The sequence below is a fragment of the Scomber japonicus genome, chromosome 19 (genome assembly GCF_027409825.1).
Source record: "Scomber japonicus isolate fScoJap1 chromosome 19, fScoJap1.pri, whole genome shotgun sequence".
NCBI classification, from domain to species: Eukaryota; Metazoa; Chordata; class Actinopteri; order Scombriformes; family Scombridae; genus Scomber; species Scomber japonicus.
This window is the reverse complement of record NC_070596.1, coordinates 28686845-28703544: the sequence shown is the minus strand read 5'-3', so window position 1 is coordinate 28703544 and position 16700 is coordinate 28686845. Positions and strand designations below refer to the sequence as shown.

Sequence of the window (16700 nt, the reverse complement as noted above, 5' to 3'; positions counted from 1 at the left end):
AGGTTTTTGCTTGAAGAAATGAATGAAATAATTAGTCATTTATGAAAATATTTGCCAATCATGACCTTTTTTAGGCCTGGTGTTACAATTAACTGTCATGAAGTGAAAACACACTGAAAACACACTGAGTCTTTGGTAACACCAACGGATGTATAAAGAGAACAGGACACAGCATTGGGGGTGGGCCCCATTCCTTAATGAAAGTTGCTCAGTGGCCTATAAAGCCAAAAAAGTTAAACTTCCGGGTTATAGAATTACATTCATCTTCCAGATCATTAAGATCAGCTGAATATAACATGTCTGGACAACCATGTCAGTGAGTCACATACAGCAGCAGAAAGTAACTATTACTTAAGTGCTGTAATTAAGTACAGTTTTGAGGTACTTGTACTTTACTGTAGTATTTCCATGTGATGCTACTTTCTACATGTCAGAGGGAAATATTGTACTTTCTACTCCACTACATTTATCTGGCAGCTTTAGTTATTTTTCAGATGAAGATTTGACACAATGGATAATATAACAAGCCTTTTAAAATACAACACATTGTTAAAGATTAAAACCAGATGATCGTGTGACTATCAAAGGTCGGCAGAGTATCTGTTATTAAAACTGTTCCTCTTCCTGGAGTGAATCATTGATAACCCCTCCCTCTTCTTCCTGCTCTCAAACACAACAAGCTCCACTCTGTGCTCATACTCTATTTCCTTGTTCCCTCCCTTTTAGATCTACAGTTTGAAGATGGGTGTAACCAACATGTCGGGCAGGACAAGAGCTGCATTTACTACAGGATCACATGTTGTTCAGATCAGAGTTCAAACTTGTTTCAATTCTCAGGAAGTGAAACTCAGACAGCCGTTGCCACTGAGAGTTGAAATGGCACAGAAAGGAGATCAGCTGGACCGAGAGTCCTTCTCTTGTTCAATCTGTCTGGATCTACTGAAGGATCCGGTGACTATTCCCTGTGGACACAGCTACTGTATGAGCTGTATTAAAAACTTCTGGGATGGAGAGGATCAGAGGAAGATCTACAGCTGCCCTCAGTGCAGACAGACCTTCACACCGAGACCTGTCCTGAATAAAAACACTATGTTAGCAGCTTTAGTGGAGCAGCTGAAGAAGACTGGACTCCAAGCTGCTCCTGTTGATCACTGCTATGCTGGACCTGAAGATGTGTCTTGTGATGTCTGCACTGGGAGGAAGCTGAAAGCCTTCAAGTCCTGTCTGGTGTGTTTGGCCTCTTACTGTAAGAATCACCTCCAGCCTCATTATGATGCAGCTCCATTAAAGAAACACAAGCTGGTTGAGCCCTCGAAGAAGCTCCAGGAGAACATCTGCTCTCGTCATGATGAGGTGATGAAGATGTTCTGCCGCACTGATCAGCAGAGTATCTGTTACCTCTGCTCTGTGGATGAACATAAAGGCCACGACACAGTCTCAGCTGCAGCAGAAAGGACTGAGAGGCAGAGAGAGCTCGAGGTGAGTCGACTAAACATCCAGCAGAGAATCCAGGACAGAGAGAAAGATGTGAAGCTGCTTCAACAGGAGTTGAAGGCTGTCAGTAGTTCTGCTGATAAAGCAGTGGAGCACAGTGAGAAGATCTTCACTGAGCTGATCCATCTCCTCCAGAAAAGAAGCTCTGATGTGAAGCAGCAGATCAGATCCCAGCAGGAAACTGAAGTGAGTCGAGCCAAAGAGCTTCAGGAGAAGCTGCAGCAGGAGATCACTGAGCTGAAGAGGAAAGACGCTGAACTGAAGCAGCTCTCACACACAGAGGATCACAACCAGTTTCTACACAACTACCCCTCAGTGTCACAACTCAGTGAACCTACAGACTCATCCAGCATCAATATCCGTCCTCTCAGATACTTTGAGGATGTGACAGCAGCTGTGTCAGAGCTCAGAGATAAACTACAGGACCTCCTGAGGGAGGAATGGACAAACATCTCACAGGCAGTGACTGAAGTGGATGTTTTACTGTCAGAAGCAGAGCCCAAGACCAGAGCTGACTTCTTAAAATATTCATGTGAAATCACTCTGGATCCAAACACAGCAAACACACTACTGTTATTATCTGAAGGGAACAGAAAAGTAGAAGTCATGAATCAACAACAGTCTTATTCTATTTACCCAGACAGGTTCACTTATTATAGTCAGGTCCTGAGTAGAGAGAGTCTGACTGGACGTTGTTACTGGGAGGTGGAGTGGAGGGGAGGAGGAGTTCGTATAGCAGTCACATACAAGAACATCAGCAGAGCAGGACGGTCAAATGAATGTGTATTTGGACGTAATGACAAATCTTGGGCTTTAGATAGTGACACTAATAGTTATAATTTTTGGTTCAACAACATTAAAGATCCCGTCTCAGGTCCTGGTTCGTCCAGAGTCGGAGTGTACCTGGATCACAGAGCAGGTATTCTGTCCTTCTACAGCGTCTCTGAAACCATGACTCTCCTCCACAGAGTCCAGACCACATTCACTCAGCCTCTCCATGCTGGACTTTTGCTTTATTATGGAGTCACAGCTGAGTTGTGTGAACTGAAATAGACAGAAGTTATTTCAGATTTTGTGTGTCATATTCTATGTTTAATTCTTCATGTTTTTGTCTCCATGTTTCTGAGAGCTCGTTGCTGTTTCTGAACTGCACAGAGATATTTTTTTGTTTTCATTTGTTCTGTTGATGTTTTCAATGTCTGTTTGTTTTTCTCCATGGAGGCTGGTGATATTTTCAACCTTCACTGACATTTAACAATGTGAACTTCTCTTTGTTCTATATGTTAATTTCATGTTTGTATTAATGTGCTGATGTTTCTTAAACAGAGAAAAGAGCAGAACTTCTTTCATCATAGATATTTTGTTCTCATCACTTTGTAAATTCATAAAAAGATGTACAATCAAACTTTAAATATCATGATAATAATCAACCAGGAGATCATTAATAATGTTGTTGTACATAGCTGACATTTGTGGTTAAACTGAATGTGTGGATGAAGTGAATCTAGACATGAAATCATTGAACAAAAGTCTATAAACAAACTTTACTGATTGGATGTGTGAACAAGCTGTAGCTTTACATTACCAATAAAGAGGATTGTTAACAATGAGACAGTATTTTCTTCTGTCTTCATTTCAGGATGTTATTCAAATGTTTTGGAGAAAATATGAAACTAGATTTAAAACAAAGAAACTAGAAATAGAAAATGTTTTAATTAGTCATTTATGAAAATATTTGCCAATCATGACCTTTTTTAGGCCTGGTGTTACAATTAACTGTCATGAAGTGAAAACACACTGAGTCTTTGGTAACACCAACGGATGTATAAAGAGAACAGGACACAGCATTGGAGGTGGGCCCCATTCCTTAATGAAAGTTGCTCAGTGGCCAATAAAGCCAAAAAAGTTAAACTTCCGGGTATAGAATTACATTAATATTCCACATCATTAAGATCAGTTGAACATAACATGTCTGGACATCCATGTCAGTGAGTCACATACAGCAGCAGAAAGTAACTATTACTTAAGTGCTGTAATTAAGTACAGTTTTGAGGTACTTGTACTTTACTGTAGTATTTCCATGTGATGCTACTTTCTACATGTCAGAGGGAAATATTGTACTTTCTACTCCACTACATTTATCTGGCAGCTTTAGTAATTTTTCAGATGCAGATTTGACACAATGGATAATATAACAAGCCTTTTAAAATACAACACATTGTTAAAGATTAAACCAGAAGATCATGTGACTATCAAAGGTCGGCGGAGTATCTGTTATTAAAACTGTTCCTCCTCCTGGAGTGAATCATTGATAACCCCTCCCTCTTCTTCCTGCTCTCAAACACAACAAGCTCCACTCTGTGCTCATACTGTATTTCCTTGTTCCCTCCCCTTTAGATCTACAGTTTGAAGATGGGTGTAACCAACATGTCGGGCAGGACAACAGCTGCATTTACTACAGGATCACATGTTGTTCAGATCAGATTTCAAACTTGTTTCACTTTCTCAGTAAGTGAAACTCAGACAGTCGTTGCCACTGAGAGCTGAAATGGCGCAGAAAGGAGATCAGCTGGACCAAGACTCCTTCTCTTGTTCGATCTGTCTGGATCTACTGAAGGATCCGGTGACTATTCCCTGTGGACACAGCTACTGTATGAGCTGTATTAAAGGATTCTGGGATGGAGAGGATCAGAGGAAGATCTACAGCTGCCCTCAGTGCAGAGAGGCATTCACACCGAGGCCTGTACTGAAGAAAAACACCATGTTTGCAGCTTTAGTGGAGCAGCTGAAGAAGACTGGACTCCAAGCTGCTCCTGCTGATCACTGCTATGCTGGACCTGAAGATGTGGCCTGTGATGTCTGCACTGGGAGGAAGATGAAAGCCTCCAAGTCCTGTCTGGTGTGTCTGATCTCTTACTGTGAGAATCACCTCCAGCCTCATTATGAATCTGCATTTAAAAAACACAAGCTGGTCAATCCCTCGAAAAAGCTCCAGGAGAACATCTGCTCTCGTCATGATGAGGTGATGAAGATGTTCTGCCGCACTGATCAGCAGAGTATCTGTTATCTCTGCTCTGTGGATGATCATAAAGGCCACGACACAGTCTCAGCTGCAGCAGAAAGGACTGAGAGGCAGAGAGAGCTCGAGGTGAGTCGACTAAACATCCAGCAGAGAATCCAGGACAGAGAGAAAGATGTGAAGCTGCTTCAACAGGAGGTGGAGGACGTCAGTCGCTCTGCTGATAAAGCAGTGGAGGACAGTGAGAACATCTTCACTGAGCTGATCCGTCTCCTCCAGAAAAGAAGCTCTGATGTGAAGCAGCAGATCAGATCCCAGCAGGAAACTGAAGTGAGTGGAGTCAAAGAGTTTCAGGAGAAGCTGCAGCAGGAGATCACTGAGCTGAAGAGGAAAGACGCTGAACTGAAGAAGCTCTCACACACAGAGGATCACAACCAGTTTCTACACAACTACCCCTCAGTGTCACAACTCAGTGAACCTACAGACTCATCCAGCATCAATATCCGTCCTCTGAGATACTTTGAGGATGTGACAGCAGCTGTGTCAAAGCTCAGAGACAAACTACAGGACATCCTGAGGGACAAATGGACAAACATCTCACAGGCAGTGACTGAAGTGAAGGTTCCACTGCCAGAACCAGAGCCCAAGACCAGAGCTGACTTCTTAAAATATTCATGTGAAATCACTCTGGATCCAAACACAGCACACACACAGCTGTTATTATCTGAGGGGAACAGAAAAGTACAACGAATGAGACAACAACAGTCTTATTCTAGTCACCCAGATAGATTCACTGGATTTTGGCTGGGGCAGGTCCTGAGTAGAGAGAGTCTGACTGGACGTTGTTACTGGGAGGTGGAGTGGGGAGGAGGAATTTATGTAGCAGTCGCATACAACAATATCAAAAGAAAAGGACTGTCATTTGAATGTATGTTTGGATATAATGACAAGTCTTGGGCTTTATGTTGTTACACTAACAGTTATAATTTTTGGTTCAACAACATTAAAACTCCCGTCTCAGGTCCTCGTTCCTCCAGAGTCGGAGTGTACCTGGATCACAGAGCAGGTATTCTGTCCTTCTACAGCGTCTCTGAAACCATGACTCTCCTCCACAGAGTCCAGACCACATTCACTCAGCCTCTCCATGCTGGAGTTTGGCTTTGTAAATTTAGAGCCACAGCTGAGTTGTGTAAACTGAAATAGACAGAAGTGAGTTCAGACTTCATGGGTCAGATCCTGTGTTGTAATTATTCATATTTTTGTCTCCATGTTTTTGAGAGCTTGTGGCTGTTTCTGAACTGCACAGAGATCAGCTGTCAATCAAACTGGAGTTGTCATCACCTTTTTCTTTTCATTTGTTCTGTCGATAATTTCACTTCCTTGTGTGCTGTCGTTTCTTAAACAGAGAAAACAGCAGAACTTCCTTCATCATAGATATTTTGTTGTCATTAATCAAACTGTAATTATCATGATAGTAATCAACCAGGAGATCAGTAATGATGTTGTTGTACATAGCTGACATTTGTGGTTAAACTAGCTGATTGTGTGGATGAAGTGAATCTGGACATGAAATCATTGAACAAAAGTCATTGATGTGTGAACAATCTGAAGCTTTAAATAATCAATAAAGATGATTTTTAATAGTGAGAAAGTTTTTTCCTCTGTCTTCATTTCAGGATCTCATTCAAAACTTAAATATTCTTTGTATTATGTATATGGCACACATCATTCTTTATTTAACATTGAATATAACTGAAACTTTGTGTTTGATATAAAACTTAACATATTATTTAACACAATAAAACTAATGAAAATGGTATAGTCAAAAACATTGATACCATTCTCTTAGAAGACTTGTGCCTCTGTCTTCTTTATTTTATAAATAATTTGTTAATAAAACTATTAGTTTTTTGGTTTAACCCAATTCTCTTCTTTCATTTATGTGTTTGTTTGTTTAGTGGGCTACCTAGGCTGTATTTGACCTGATTTACAGTACTGATATTGTATTTCAAAACAAAAAGTTCAAGTCTCTTTCATACCATCAGCCATCAGACTGTACAACACCACAATTCCCAGTACCTCCCACTCCCACTAAAAAAAAGACTGATGCTATCCTTACTGTGTGAATCCAAGAAACATTGCACATATGTATATTATCTCAGGAACTTCTGCATATTGCACATTTATTTATGGCAGATTTATTTACAAAGAGATTGTTTACTGTATATAGTTCTTTGGTTTTATTTTATTTTTTATTTTTTGTCACCTTCACCCTTACACTGCTACTTTTTTCCTCCATTATTATACTGCTTGTGTAAAAATGCATCTTATCTTAATAGTAAGAAAAACAACAATTACAAAAGTATATTATTAATATCATAATAATATGAATAATATAATATGATTAATAATAATAATAATATAAATCATTTTGTGGTATTTTTATATTCATATTTATTGATATATATTTTTCTATTTTTCTTTAAAAAATAACGTTGAATGTTTTCTTTTCTATGTCAGGTCTACATCCGCGCAGGCTGTGAACGGTCATTCATCACGACCATCACTTTTCCTTAAAAAAAAGAAAAAGATACCCTCCTCATAATTCTACACAATATTACATATGTGTATTTTAATCGAGTATACTTATGTTTTATTATCTTCCATGATGGTGTTATGGTGTATTTGTGTGTTTGTGATCATATTTTATAGTTCCACCGGGTGGGTCAGCGGAAGGATACACCGATCTGTGTTCACTATAAAAGCCGCTTCGCCGCTTTTGTTTAGCAAACAGCAAACAGGAGCAGACACATAGAGATATAAACCCCGCTGGGAAACATTTGTCTTTAATGAAAGTTGCTCAGTGGCCTATAAAGCCAAAAAAGTTAAACTTCTGGGTTATATAATTACATTCATCTTCCAGATCATTAAGATCTGTTGAATATAACATGTCTGGACAACCATGTCAGTGAGTCACATACAGCAGCAGAAAGTAACTATTACTTAAGTGCTGTAATTAAGTACAGTTTTGAGGTACTTGTACTTTATTGTAGTATTTCCATGTGATGCTACTTTCTACATGTCAGAGAGAAATATTGTACTTTCTACTCCACTACATTTATCTGGCAGCTTTAGTTATTTTTCCGATGCAGATTTGACACAATGGATAATATAACAAGCCTTTTAAAATACAACACATTGTTAAAGATTAAACCAGATGATCATGTGACTATCAAAGGCTGGCAGAGTATCTGTTATTAAAACTGTTCCTCCTCCTGGAGTGAATCATGGATAACCCCTCCCTCTTCTACCTGCTCTCAAACACAACAAGCTCCACTCTGTGCTCATACTCTATTTCCTTGTTCCCTCCCCTTTAGATATACAGTTTGAAGATGGGTGTAACCAACATGTCGGGCAGGACAAGAGCTGCATTTACTACAGGATCACATGTTGTTCAGATCAGATTTCAAACCTGTTTCAATTCTCAGGAAGTGAAACTCAGACAGTCGTTGCCACTGAGAGCTGAAATGGCGCAGAAAGGAGATCAGCTGGACCGAGACTCCTTCTCTTGTTCGATCTGTCTGGATCTACTGAAGGATCCGGTGACTATTCCCTGCGGACATAATTACTGCATGAGCTGTATTAAAAACTTCTGGGATGGAGAGGATCAAAGGAAGATCTATAACTGCCCTCAGTGCAGACAAACCTTCACACCGAGGCCTGTCCTGAAGAAAAACACCATGTTTGCAGTTTTAGTGGAGCAGCTGAAGAAGACTGGACTCCAAGCTGCTCCTGCTGATCACTGCTATGCTGGACCTGAAGATGTGGCCTGTGATGTCTGCACTGGGAGGAAGAGGAAAGCCTTCAAGTCCTGTCTGCAGTGTCTGGCCTCTTACTGTGAGAATCACCTCCAGCCTCATTATGAATCTGCATTTAAAAAACACAAGCTGGTCGAGCCCTCAGAGAAGCTCCAGGAGAACATCTGCTCTCGTCATGATGAGGTGATGAAGATGTTCTGTCGTACTGATCAGCAGAGTATCTGTTATCTCTGCTCTGTGGATGAACATAAAGGCCACGACACAGTCTCAGCTGCAGCAGAAAGGACTGAGAGGCAGAGAGAACTCGAGGTGAGTCGACTAAACATCCAGCAGAGAATCCAGGACAGAGAGAAAGATGTGAAGCTGCTTCAACAGGAGGTGGAGGCCGTCAGTAGCTCTGCTGATAAAGCAGTGGAGGACAGTGAGAAGATCTTCACTGAGCTGATCCGTCTCCTCCAGAAAAGAAGCTCTGATGTGAAGCAGCAGATCAGATCCCAGCAGGAAACTGAAGTGAGTGGAGTCAAAGAGCTTCAGGAGAAGCTGCAGCAGGAGATCACTGAGCTGAAGAGGAAAGACGCTGAACTGAAGCAGCTCTCACACACAGAGGATCACAACCAGTTTCTACACAACTACCCCTCAGTGTCACAACTCAGTGAACCTACAGACTCATCCAGCATCAATATCCGACCTCTGAGATACTTTGAGGATGTGACAGCAGCTGTGTCAGAGCTCAGAGATAAACTACAGGACATCCTGAGGGAGGAATGGACAACCATCTCACAGGCATTGACTGAAGTGAAGGTTTTACTGCCAGAAGCAGAGCCCAAGACCAGAGCTGACTTCTTAAAATATTCATGTGAAATCACTCTGGATCCAAACACAGCAAACACAGAACTGTTATTATCTGAGGGGAACAGAAAAGTAGAACGAATGAGCCGAGAACAGTCTTATTCTAATCACCCAGACAGATTCACTTATTATGAACAGGTCCTGAATAGAGAGAGTCTGACTGGACGTTGTTACTGGGAGGTGGAGTGGAGAGGGAAAGGAGTTTATGTAGCAGTCGCATACAAGAACATCAGCAGAGCAGGATGGTCAGATGAATGTGTATTTGGATGTAATGACAAATCTTGGGCTTTATATTGTTACACTAACAGTTATAGATTTTGGTTCAACAACATTGAAACTCCCGTCTCAGGTCCTTATTCCTACAGAGTTGGAGTGTACCTGGATCACAGAGCAGGTATTCTGTCCTTCTACAGCGTCTCTGAAACCATGACTCTCCTCCACAGAGTCCAGACCACATTCACTCAGCCTCTCTATGCTGGACTTTGGCTTCTGAAAGTGGGAGTCACAGCTGAGTTGTGTAAACTGAAATAGGCGTATCAGATTCTTCATGTTTTTGTCTCCATGTTTCTGAGAGCTTGTTGCTGTTTCTGAACTGCACAGAGATAATTTTTCTTTTCATTTGTTCTATTGATGTTTTCAATGTGTGTAAATGTCACTTTTTCCTGTATGTTTTTTTCCATGGAGGCTGGTCATGTTTTCAAGCTTCACTGACATTTATGCAGATAAAAAAGTGAACTTCTCTTTTTTTCTAAATGTTAATTTCATGTTTGTATTAATGTGCTGTTGTTTCTTAAACACAGAAAAGATCAGAACTTCCTTGATCATAGAAATTTAGTTCTCATCACTTTATAAATTCATAAAAAGATGTACAATCAAACTTTAAATATCATGATAATAATCAACCAGGAGATCAGTAATGATGTTGTTGTACATAGCTGACATTTGTGGTTAACCTGATTGATTGTGTGGATGAAGTGAATCTGGACATGAAATCATTGAACAAAAGTCTATAAACAAACTTTACTGATTGGATGTGTTAACAAGCTGTAGCTTTATATTATCAATAAAGAGTTTTTTTAACAATGAGACAGTATTTTCTTCTGTCTTCATTTCAGGATTTTATTCAAATGTTTTGGAGAAAATATGAAACTAGATTTAAAACAAAAAAACTAGAAATAGAAAATGTTTTAGGGTTTTTGCTTGTCAAAATGAATGAAATAAATAGTAATTTATGAAAATATTTGCTAAACTTCACCTTTTTTAGGCCTGGTGTTGAATTAACTGTCATGAAGTGAAAACACACTGAAATAAACTCTGAGACTTTGGTAACACCAACGGATGTATAAAGAGAACAGGACACAGCATTGGAGGTTAGCCCCATTCCTTAATGAAAGTTGCTCAGTGGCCTATAAAGCCAAAAAAGTTAAACTTCTGGGTATATAATTACATTCATCTTCCAGATCATTAAGATCAGTTGAATATAAGATGTCTGGACAACCATGTCAGTGAGTCACATACAGCAGCAGAAAGTAACTATTACTTAAGTGCTGTAATTAAGTACAGTTTTGAGGTACTTGCACTTTACTGTAGTATTTCCATGTGATGCTACTTTCTACATGTCAGAGAGAAATATTGTACTTTCTACTCCACTACATTTATCTGGCAGCTTTAGTTATTTTTCAGATGAAGATTTGACACAATGGATAATATAACAAGCCTTTTAAAATACAACACATTGTTAAAGATTAAACCAGAAGATCATGTGACTATCAAAGGTCGGCAGAGTATCTGTTATTAAAACTGTTCCTCGTCCTGGAGTGAATCATTGATAACCCCTCCCTCTTCTTCCTGCTCTCAAACACAACAAGCTCCACTCTGTGCTCATACTCTATTTCCTTGTTCCCTCCCTTTTAGATATACAGTTTGAAGATGGGTGTAACCAACATGTCGGGCAGGACAAGCCAGTCAGACTGCATTTACTACAGGATCACATGTTGTTCAGATTCACTTTGTCAGTAAGTGAAACTCAGACAGTCGTTGCCACTGAGAGCTGAAATGGCGCAGAAAGGAGATCAGCTGGACCGAGAAACAATCAGCTGTTCGATCTGTCTGGATCTACTGAATGATCCGGTGACTATTCCCTGTGGACACAGCTACTGTATGAGCTGTATGAAAAACTTCTGGGATGGGGAGGATCAGAGGAAGATCTACAGCTGCCCTCAGTGCGGAGAGGCCTTCACACCGAGGCCTGTCCTGAAGAAAAGCACCATGTTAGCAGCTTTAGTGGAGCAGCTGAAGAAGACTGGACTCCAAACTGCTCCTGCTGATCACTGCTATGCTGGACCTGAAGATGTGTCCTGTGATGTCTGCACTGGGAGGAAGATGAAAGCCTTCAAGTCCTGTCTGACCTGTCCTGCCTCTTACTGTAAGAATCACCTCCAGCCTCATTATGATGCAGCTCCATTAAAGAAACACAAACTGGTTGAGCCCTCGAAGAAGCTCCAGGAGAACATCTGCTCTCGTCATGATGAGGTGATGAAGATGTTCTGCCGCACTGATCAGCAGAGTATCTGTTACCTCTGCTCTGTGGATGAACATAAAGGCCACGACACAGTCTCAGCTGCAGCAGAAAGGACTGAAAGGCAGAGAGAGCTCGAGGTGAGTCGACTAAACATCCAGCAGAGAATCCAGGACAGAGAGAAAGATGTGAAGCTGCTTCAACAGGAGGTGGAGGCCGTCAGTCGCTCTGCTGATAAAGCAGTGGAGGACAGTGAGAAGATCTTCACTGAGCTGATCCATCTCCTCCAGAAAAGAAGCTCTGATGTGAAGCAGCAGATCAGATCCCAGCAGGAAACTGAAGTGAGTGGAGTCAAAGAGCTTCAGGAGAAGCTGCAGCAGGAGATCACTGAGCTGAAGAGGAAAGACGCTGAACTGAAGCACTTCTCACACACAGAGGATCACAACCAGTTTCTACACAACTACCCCTCAGTGTCACAACTCAGTGAACCTACAGACTCATCCAGCATCAATATCCGTCCACTGAGATACTTTGAGGATGTGACAGCAGCTGTGTCAGAGCTCAGAGATAAACTACAGGACATCCTGAGCGACAAATGGACAAACATCTCACTGACAGGGACTGAAGTGGACGTTTTACTGTCAGGACCAGAACCCAAGACTAGAGCTGGATTCTTAAAATATTCATGTGAAATCACTCTGGATCCAAACACAGCACACACAGAACTGTTATTTTCTGAGGGGAGCAGAAAATTACAACGAATGAATCAACAACAGTCTTATTCTAGTCACCCAGACAGATTCACTTTTTACAGACAGGTCCTGAGTAGAGAGAGTCTGACTGGACGTTGTTACTGGGAGGTGGAGTGGAGAGGAGGAGGAGTTCGTATAGCAGTCACATACAAGAATATCAGCAGAGCAGGATTATCAGATGATTGTGGATTTGGATATAATGACAAATCTTGGGCTTTAAGATGTGACACTAATAGTTATAATTTTTGGTTCAACAACATTGAAACTCCCGTCTCAGGTCCTCGTTCCTCCAGAGTCGGAGTGTACCTGGATCACAGAGCAGGTATTCTGTCCTTCTACAGCGTCTCTGAAACCATGACTCTCCTCCACAGAGTCCAGACCACATTCACTCATCCTCTCTATGCTGGACTTTGGCTTTGTAATTATGGAGTCACAGCTGAGTTGTGTAAACTGGAATAGACAGAAGTTATTTCAGATTTTGTGTGTCATATTCTATATTTAATTCTTCATGTTTTTGTCTCCATGTTTTTGAGAGCTCGTGGCTGTTTCTGAACTGCACAGAGATATTTTTTTCTTTTCATTTGTTCTGTTGATGTTTTCAATGTCTGTTTTTTTCCATGGAGGCTGGTGATGTTTTCAACCTTCACTGACATTTCTTCAGATAAAAATGTGAACTTCTCTTTTTTCTAAATGTTAATTTCATGTTTGTATTAATGTGCTGTTGTTTCTTAAACAGAGAAAAGATCAGAACTTCCTTGATCATAGATATTTTAGTCTCATCACTTTGTAAATACATAAAAATATGTACAATCAAACTTTAAATATCATGATAATAATCAACCAGGAGATCATTAATAATGTTGTTGTACATAGCTGACATTTGTGGTTAAACTGATTGATTGTGTGGATGAAGTGAATCTGGACATGAAATCATTGAACAAAAGTCTATAAACAAACTTTACTGATTGGATGTGTGAACAAGCTGTAGCTTTATATTATCAATAAAGAGGATTTTTAACAATGAGACAATATTTTGTTCTGTCTTCATTTCAGGATGTCATTCAAATGTTTTGGAGAAAATATGAAACTAGATTTAAAACAAAAAAACTAGAAAATGTTTTAGGGTTTTTGTTTGTCAAAATGAATGAAATAATTAGTAATTTATGAAAATATTTGCTAAACTTGACCTTTTTTAGGCGTGGTGTTACAATTAACTGTCATGAAGTGAAAACACACTGAAATAAACTCTTAGTCTTTGGTAACACCAACGGATGTATAAAGAGAACAGGACACAGCATTGGGGGTGGGCCCCATTCCTTAATGAAAGTTGCTCAGTGGCCTATAAAGCCAAAAAAGTTAAACTTCTGGGTATAGAATTACATTAATATTCCAGATCATTAAGATCAGTTGAATATAACATGTCTGGACAACCATGTCAGTGAGTCACATACAGCAGCAGAAAGTAACTATTACTTAAGTGCTGTAATTAAGTACAGTTTTGAGGTACTTGTACTTTACTGTAGTATTTCCATGTGATGCTACTTTCTACATGTCAGAGAGAAATATTGTACTTTCTACTCCACTACATTTATCTGGCAGCTTTAGTTATTTTTCAGATGAAGATTTGACACAATGGATAATATAACAAGCCTTTTAAAATACAACACATTGTTAAACATTAAACCAGATGATCATGTGACTATCAAAGGTCGGCAGAGTATCTGTTATTAAAACTGTTCCTCCTCCTGGAGTGAATCATTGATAACCCCTCCCTCTTCTTCCTGCTCTCAAACACAAGCTCCACTCTGTGCTCATACTCTATTTCCTTGTTCCCTCCCCTTTAGATCTACAGTTTGAAGATGGGTGTAACCAACATGTCGGGCAGGACAAGAGCTGCATTTACTACAGGATCACATGTTGTTCAGATCAGATTTCAAACTTGTTTCACTTCTCAGGAAGTGAAACTCAGACAGTCGTTGCCACAGAGAGCTGAAATGGCACAGAAAGGAGATCAGCTGGACCGAGAATCCTTCTCTTGTTCGATTTGTCTGGATCTGCTGAAGGATCCGGTGACTATTCCCTGCGGACACAGCTACTGTATGAGCTGTATTAAAAACTTCTGGGATGGAGAGGATCAGAGGAAGATCTACAGCTGCCCTCAGTGCAGACAGACCTTCACACCGAGGCCTGCCCTGATGAAAAGCACCATGTTAGCAGCTTTAGTGGAGCAGCTGAAGAAGACTGGACTCCAAGCTGCTCCTGCTGATCACTGCTATGCTGGACCTGAAGATGTGTCTTGTGATGTCTGCACTGGGAGGAAGAGGAAAGCCTTCAAGTCCTGTCTGACCTGTCCTGCCTCTTACTGTGAGAATCACCTCCAGCCTCATTATGATGCAGTTCCATTAAAGAAACACAAGCTGGTTGAGCCCTCGAAGAAGCTCCAGGAGAACATCTGCTCTCGTCATGATGAGGTGATGAAGATGTTCTGCCGCACTGATCAGCAGAGTATCTGTTATCTCTGCTCTGTGGATGAACATAAAGGCCACGACACAGTCTCAGCTGCAGCAGAAAGGACTGAGAGACAGAGAGAGCTCGAGGTGAGTCAACTAAACATCCAGCAGAGAATCCAGGACAGAGAGAAAGATGTGAAGCTGCTTCAACAGGAGGTGGAGGCCGTCAGTCGCTCTGCTGATAAAGCAGTGGAGGACAGTGAGAAGATCTTCACTGAGCTGATCCGTCTCCTCCAGAAAAGAAGCTCTGATGTGAAGCAGCAGATCAGATCCCAGCAGGAAACTGAAGTGAGTCGAGTCAAAGAGCTTCAGGAGAAGCTGCAGCAGGAGATCACTGAGCTGAAGAGGAAAGACGCTGAACTGAAGCAGCTCTCACACACAGAGGATCACAACCAGTTTCTACACAACTACCCCTCAGTGTCACAACTCAGTGAACCTACAGACTCATCCAGCACCAATATCCGTCCTCTGAGATACTTTGAGGATGTGACAGCAGCTGTGTCAGAGCTCAGAGATAAACTACAGGACATCCTGAGGGACGAATGGACAAACATCTCACTGATAGGGACTGAAGTGGATGTTTTCCTGCCAGAAGTAGAACCCAAGACCAGAGCGGAGTTCTTAAAATATTCATGTGAAATCACTCTGGATCCAAACACAGCACACACAGAGCTGTTATTATCTGAGGGGAACAGAAAAGTACAACGAATGAGACGACATCAGTCTTATTCTAGTCACCCAGATAGATTCACTGGATTTTGGCTGGGGCAGGTCCTGAGTAGAGAGAGTCTGACTGGACGTTGTTACTGGGAGGTGGAGTGGGGAGGAGGAATTTATGTAGCAGTCGCATACAAGAATATCAAAAGAAAAGGAGTGTCAATTGAATGTATATTTGGACATAATGACAAATCTTGGGCTTTACGTTGTTACACTAACAGTTATAGATTTTTGTTCAACAACATTCAAACTCCCGTCTCAGGTCCTGGTTCCTCCAGAGTAGGAGTGTACCTGGATCACAGAGCAGGTATTCTGTCCTTCTACAGCGTCTCTGAAACCATGACTCTCCTCCACAGAGTCCAGACCACATTCACTCAGCCTCTCCATGCTGGACTTTTGCTTTGTAAATTTGGAGCCACAGCTGAGTTATGTAAACTGAAATAGACACAAGTGAGTTCAGATTTCATGTGTCAGATCCTGTGTTGTAATTATTCATGTTTTTATCTCCATGTTTCTGAGAGCTCGTGGCTGTTTCTGAATTGCACAGAGATATTTTTTTTCTTTTCATTTGTTCTGTTGATGTTTTCAATGTCTGTTTGTTTTTTTCCATGGAGGCTGGTGATGTTTTCAACCGTCACTGACATTTATGCAGATAAAAATGTGAACTTCTCTTTGTTCTATATGTTAATTTCATGTTTGTATTAATGTGCTGTTGTTTCTTAAACAGAGAAAAGATCAGAACTTCCTTCATCATAGATATTTTGTTCTCATCACTTTGTAAATTCATAAAAATATGTACAATCAAACTTTAAATATCATGATAATAATCAACCAGGAGATCATTAATAGTGTTGTTGTACATAGCTGACATTTGTGGTTAAACTGATTGATTGTGTGGATGAAGTGAATCTAGACATGAAATCATTGAACAAAAGTCTATAAACAAACTTTACTGATTGGATGTGTTAACAAGCTGTAGCTTTATATTATCAATAAAGAAGATTTTTAACAATGAGACAGTAT

The 16700-nt window shown here is 40.6% G+C and overlaps 4 protein-coding genes across 4 annotated transcripts; all 4 read left to right on the top strand.

Annotated features, from left to right (window-relative positions):
* The first annotated feature begins 876 nt into the window (after window positions 1-876).
* Window positions 877-9711, top strand: LOC128379911 (E3 ubiquitin/ISG15 ligase TRIM25-like). Its single transcript, XM_053339550.1, has 2 exons — window positions 877-2544; window positions 7972-9711. Exons 1-2 carry the CDS (start codon window positions 877-879, stop codon window positions 9709-9711), a joined length of 3408 nt encoding a protein of 1135 aa, XP_053195525.1.
* On the top strand, window positions 4043-5907 carry LOC128380136 (tripartite motif-containing protein 16-like). Its single transcript, XM_053339839.1, has 2 exons — window positions 4043-4151; window positions 4218-5907. The coding sequence occupies exons 1-2, from the start codon at window positions 4043-4045 to the stop codon at window positions 5714-5716; spliced, it is 1608 nt and encodes a 535-aa protein (XP_053195814.1). The 3' UTR covers window positions 5717-5907.
* A 1524-nt stretch (window positions 9712-11235) lies between the features above and the next one.
* LOC128380132 (tripartite motif-containing protein 16-like) lies at window positions 11236-12920 on the top strand. Its single transcript, XM_053339835.1, has one exon. It carries the CDS (start codon window positions 11236-11238, stop codon window positions 12907-12909), a length of 1674 nt encoding a protein of 557 aa, XP_053195810.1. The 3' UTR covers window positions 12910-12920.
* A 1503-nt stretch (window positions 12921-14423) lies between these two features.
* Window positions 14424-16121, top strand: LOC128380149 (tripartite motif-containing protein 16-like). The gene has a single exon (XM_053339854.1). It carries the CDS (start codon window positions 14445-14447, stop codon window positions 16119-16121), a length of 1677 nt encoding a protein of 558 aa, XP_053195829.1. The 5' UTR covers window positions 14424-14444.
* The last annotated feature ends 579 nt before the right edge of the window (window positions 16122-16700 follow it).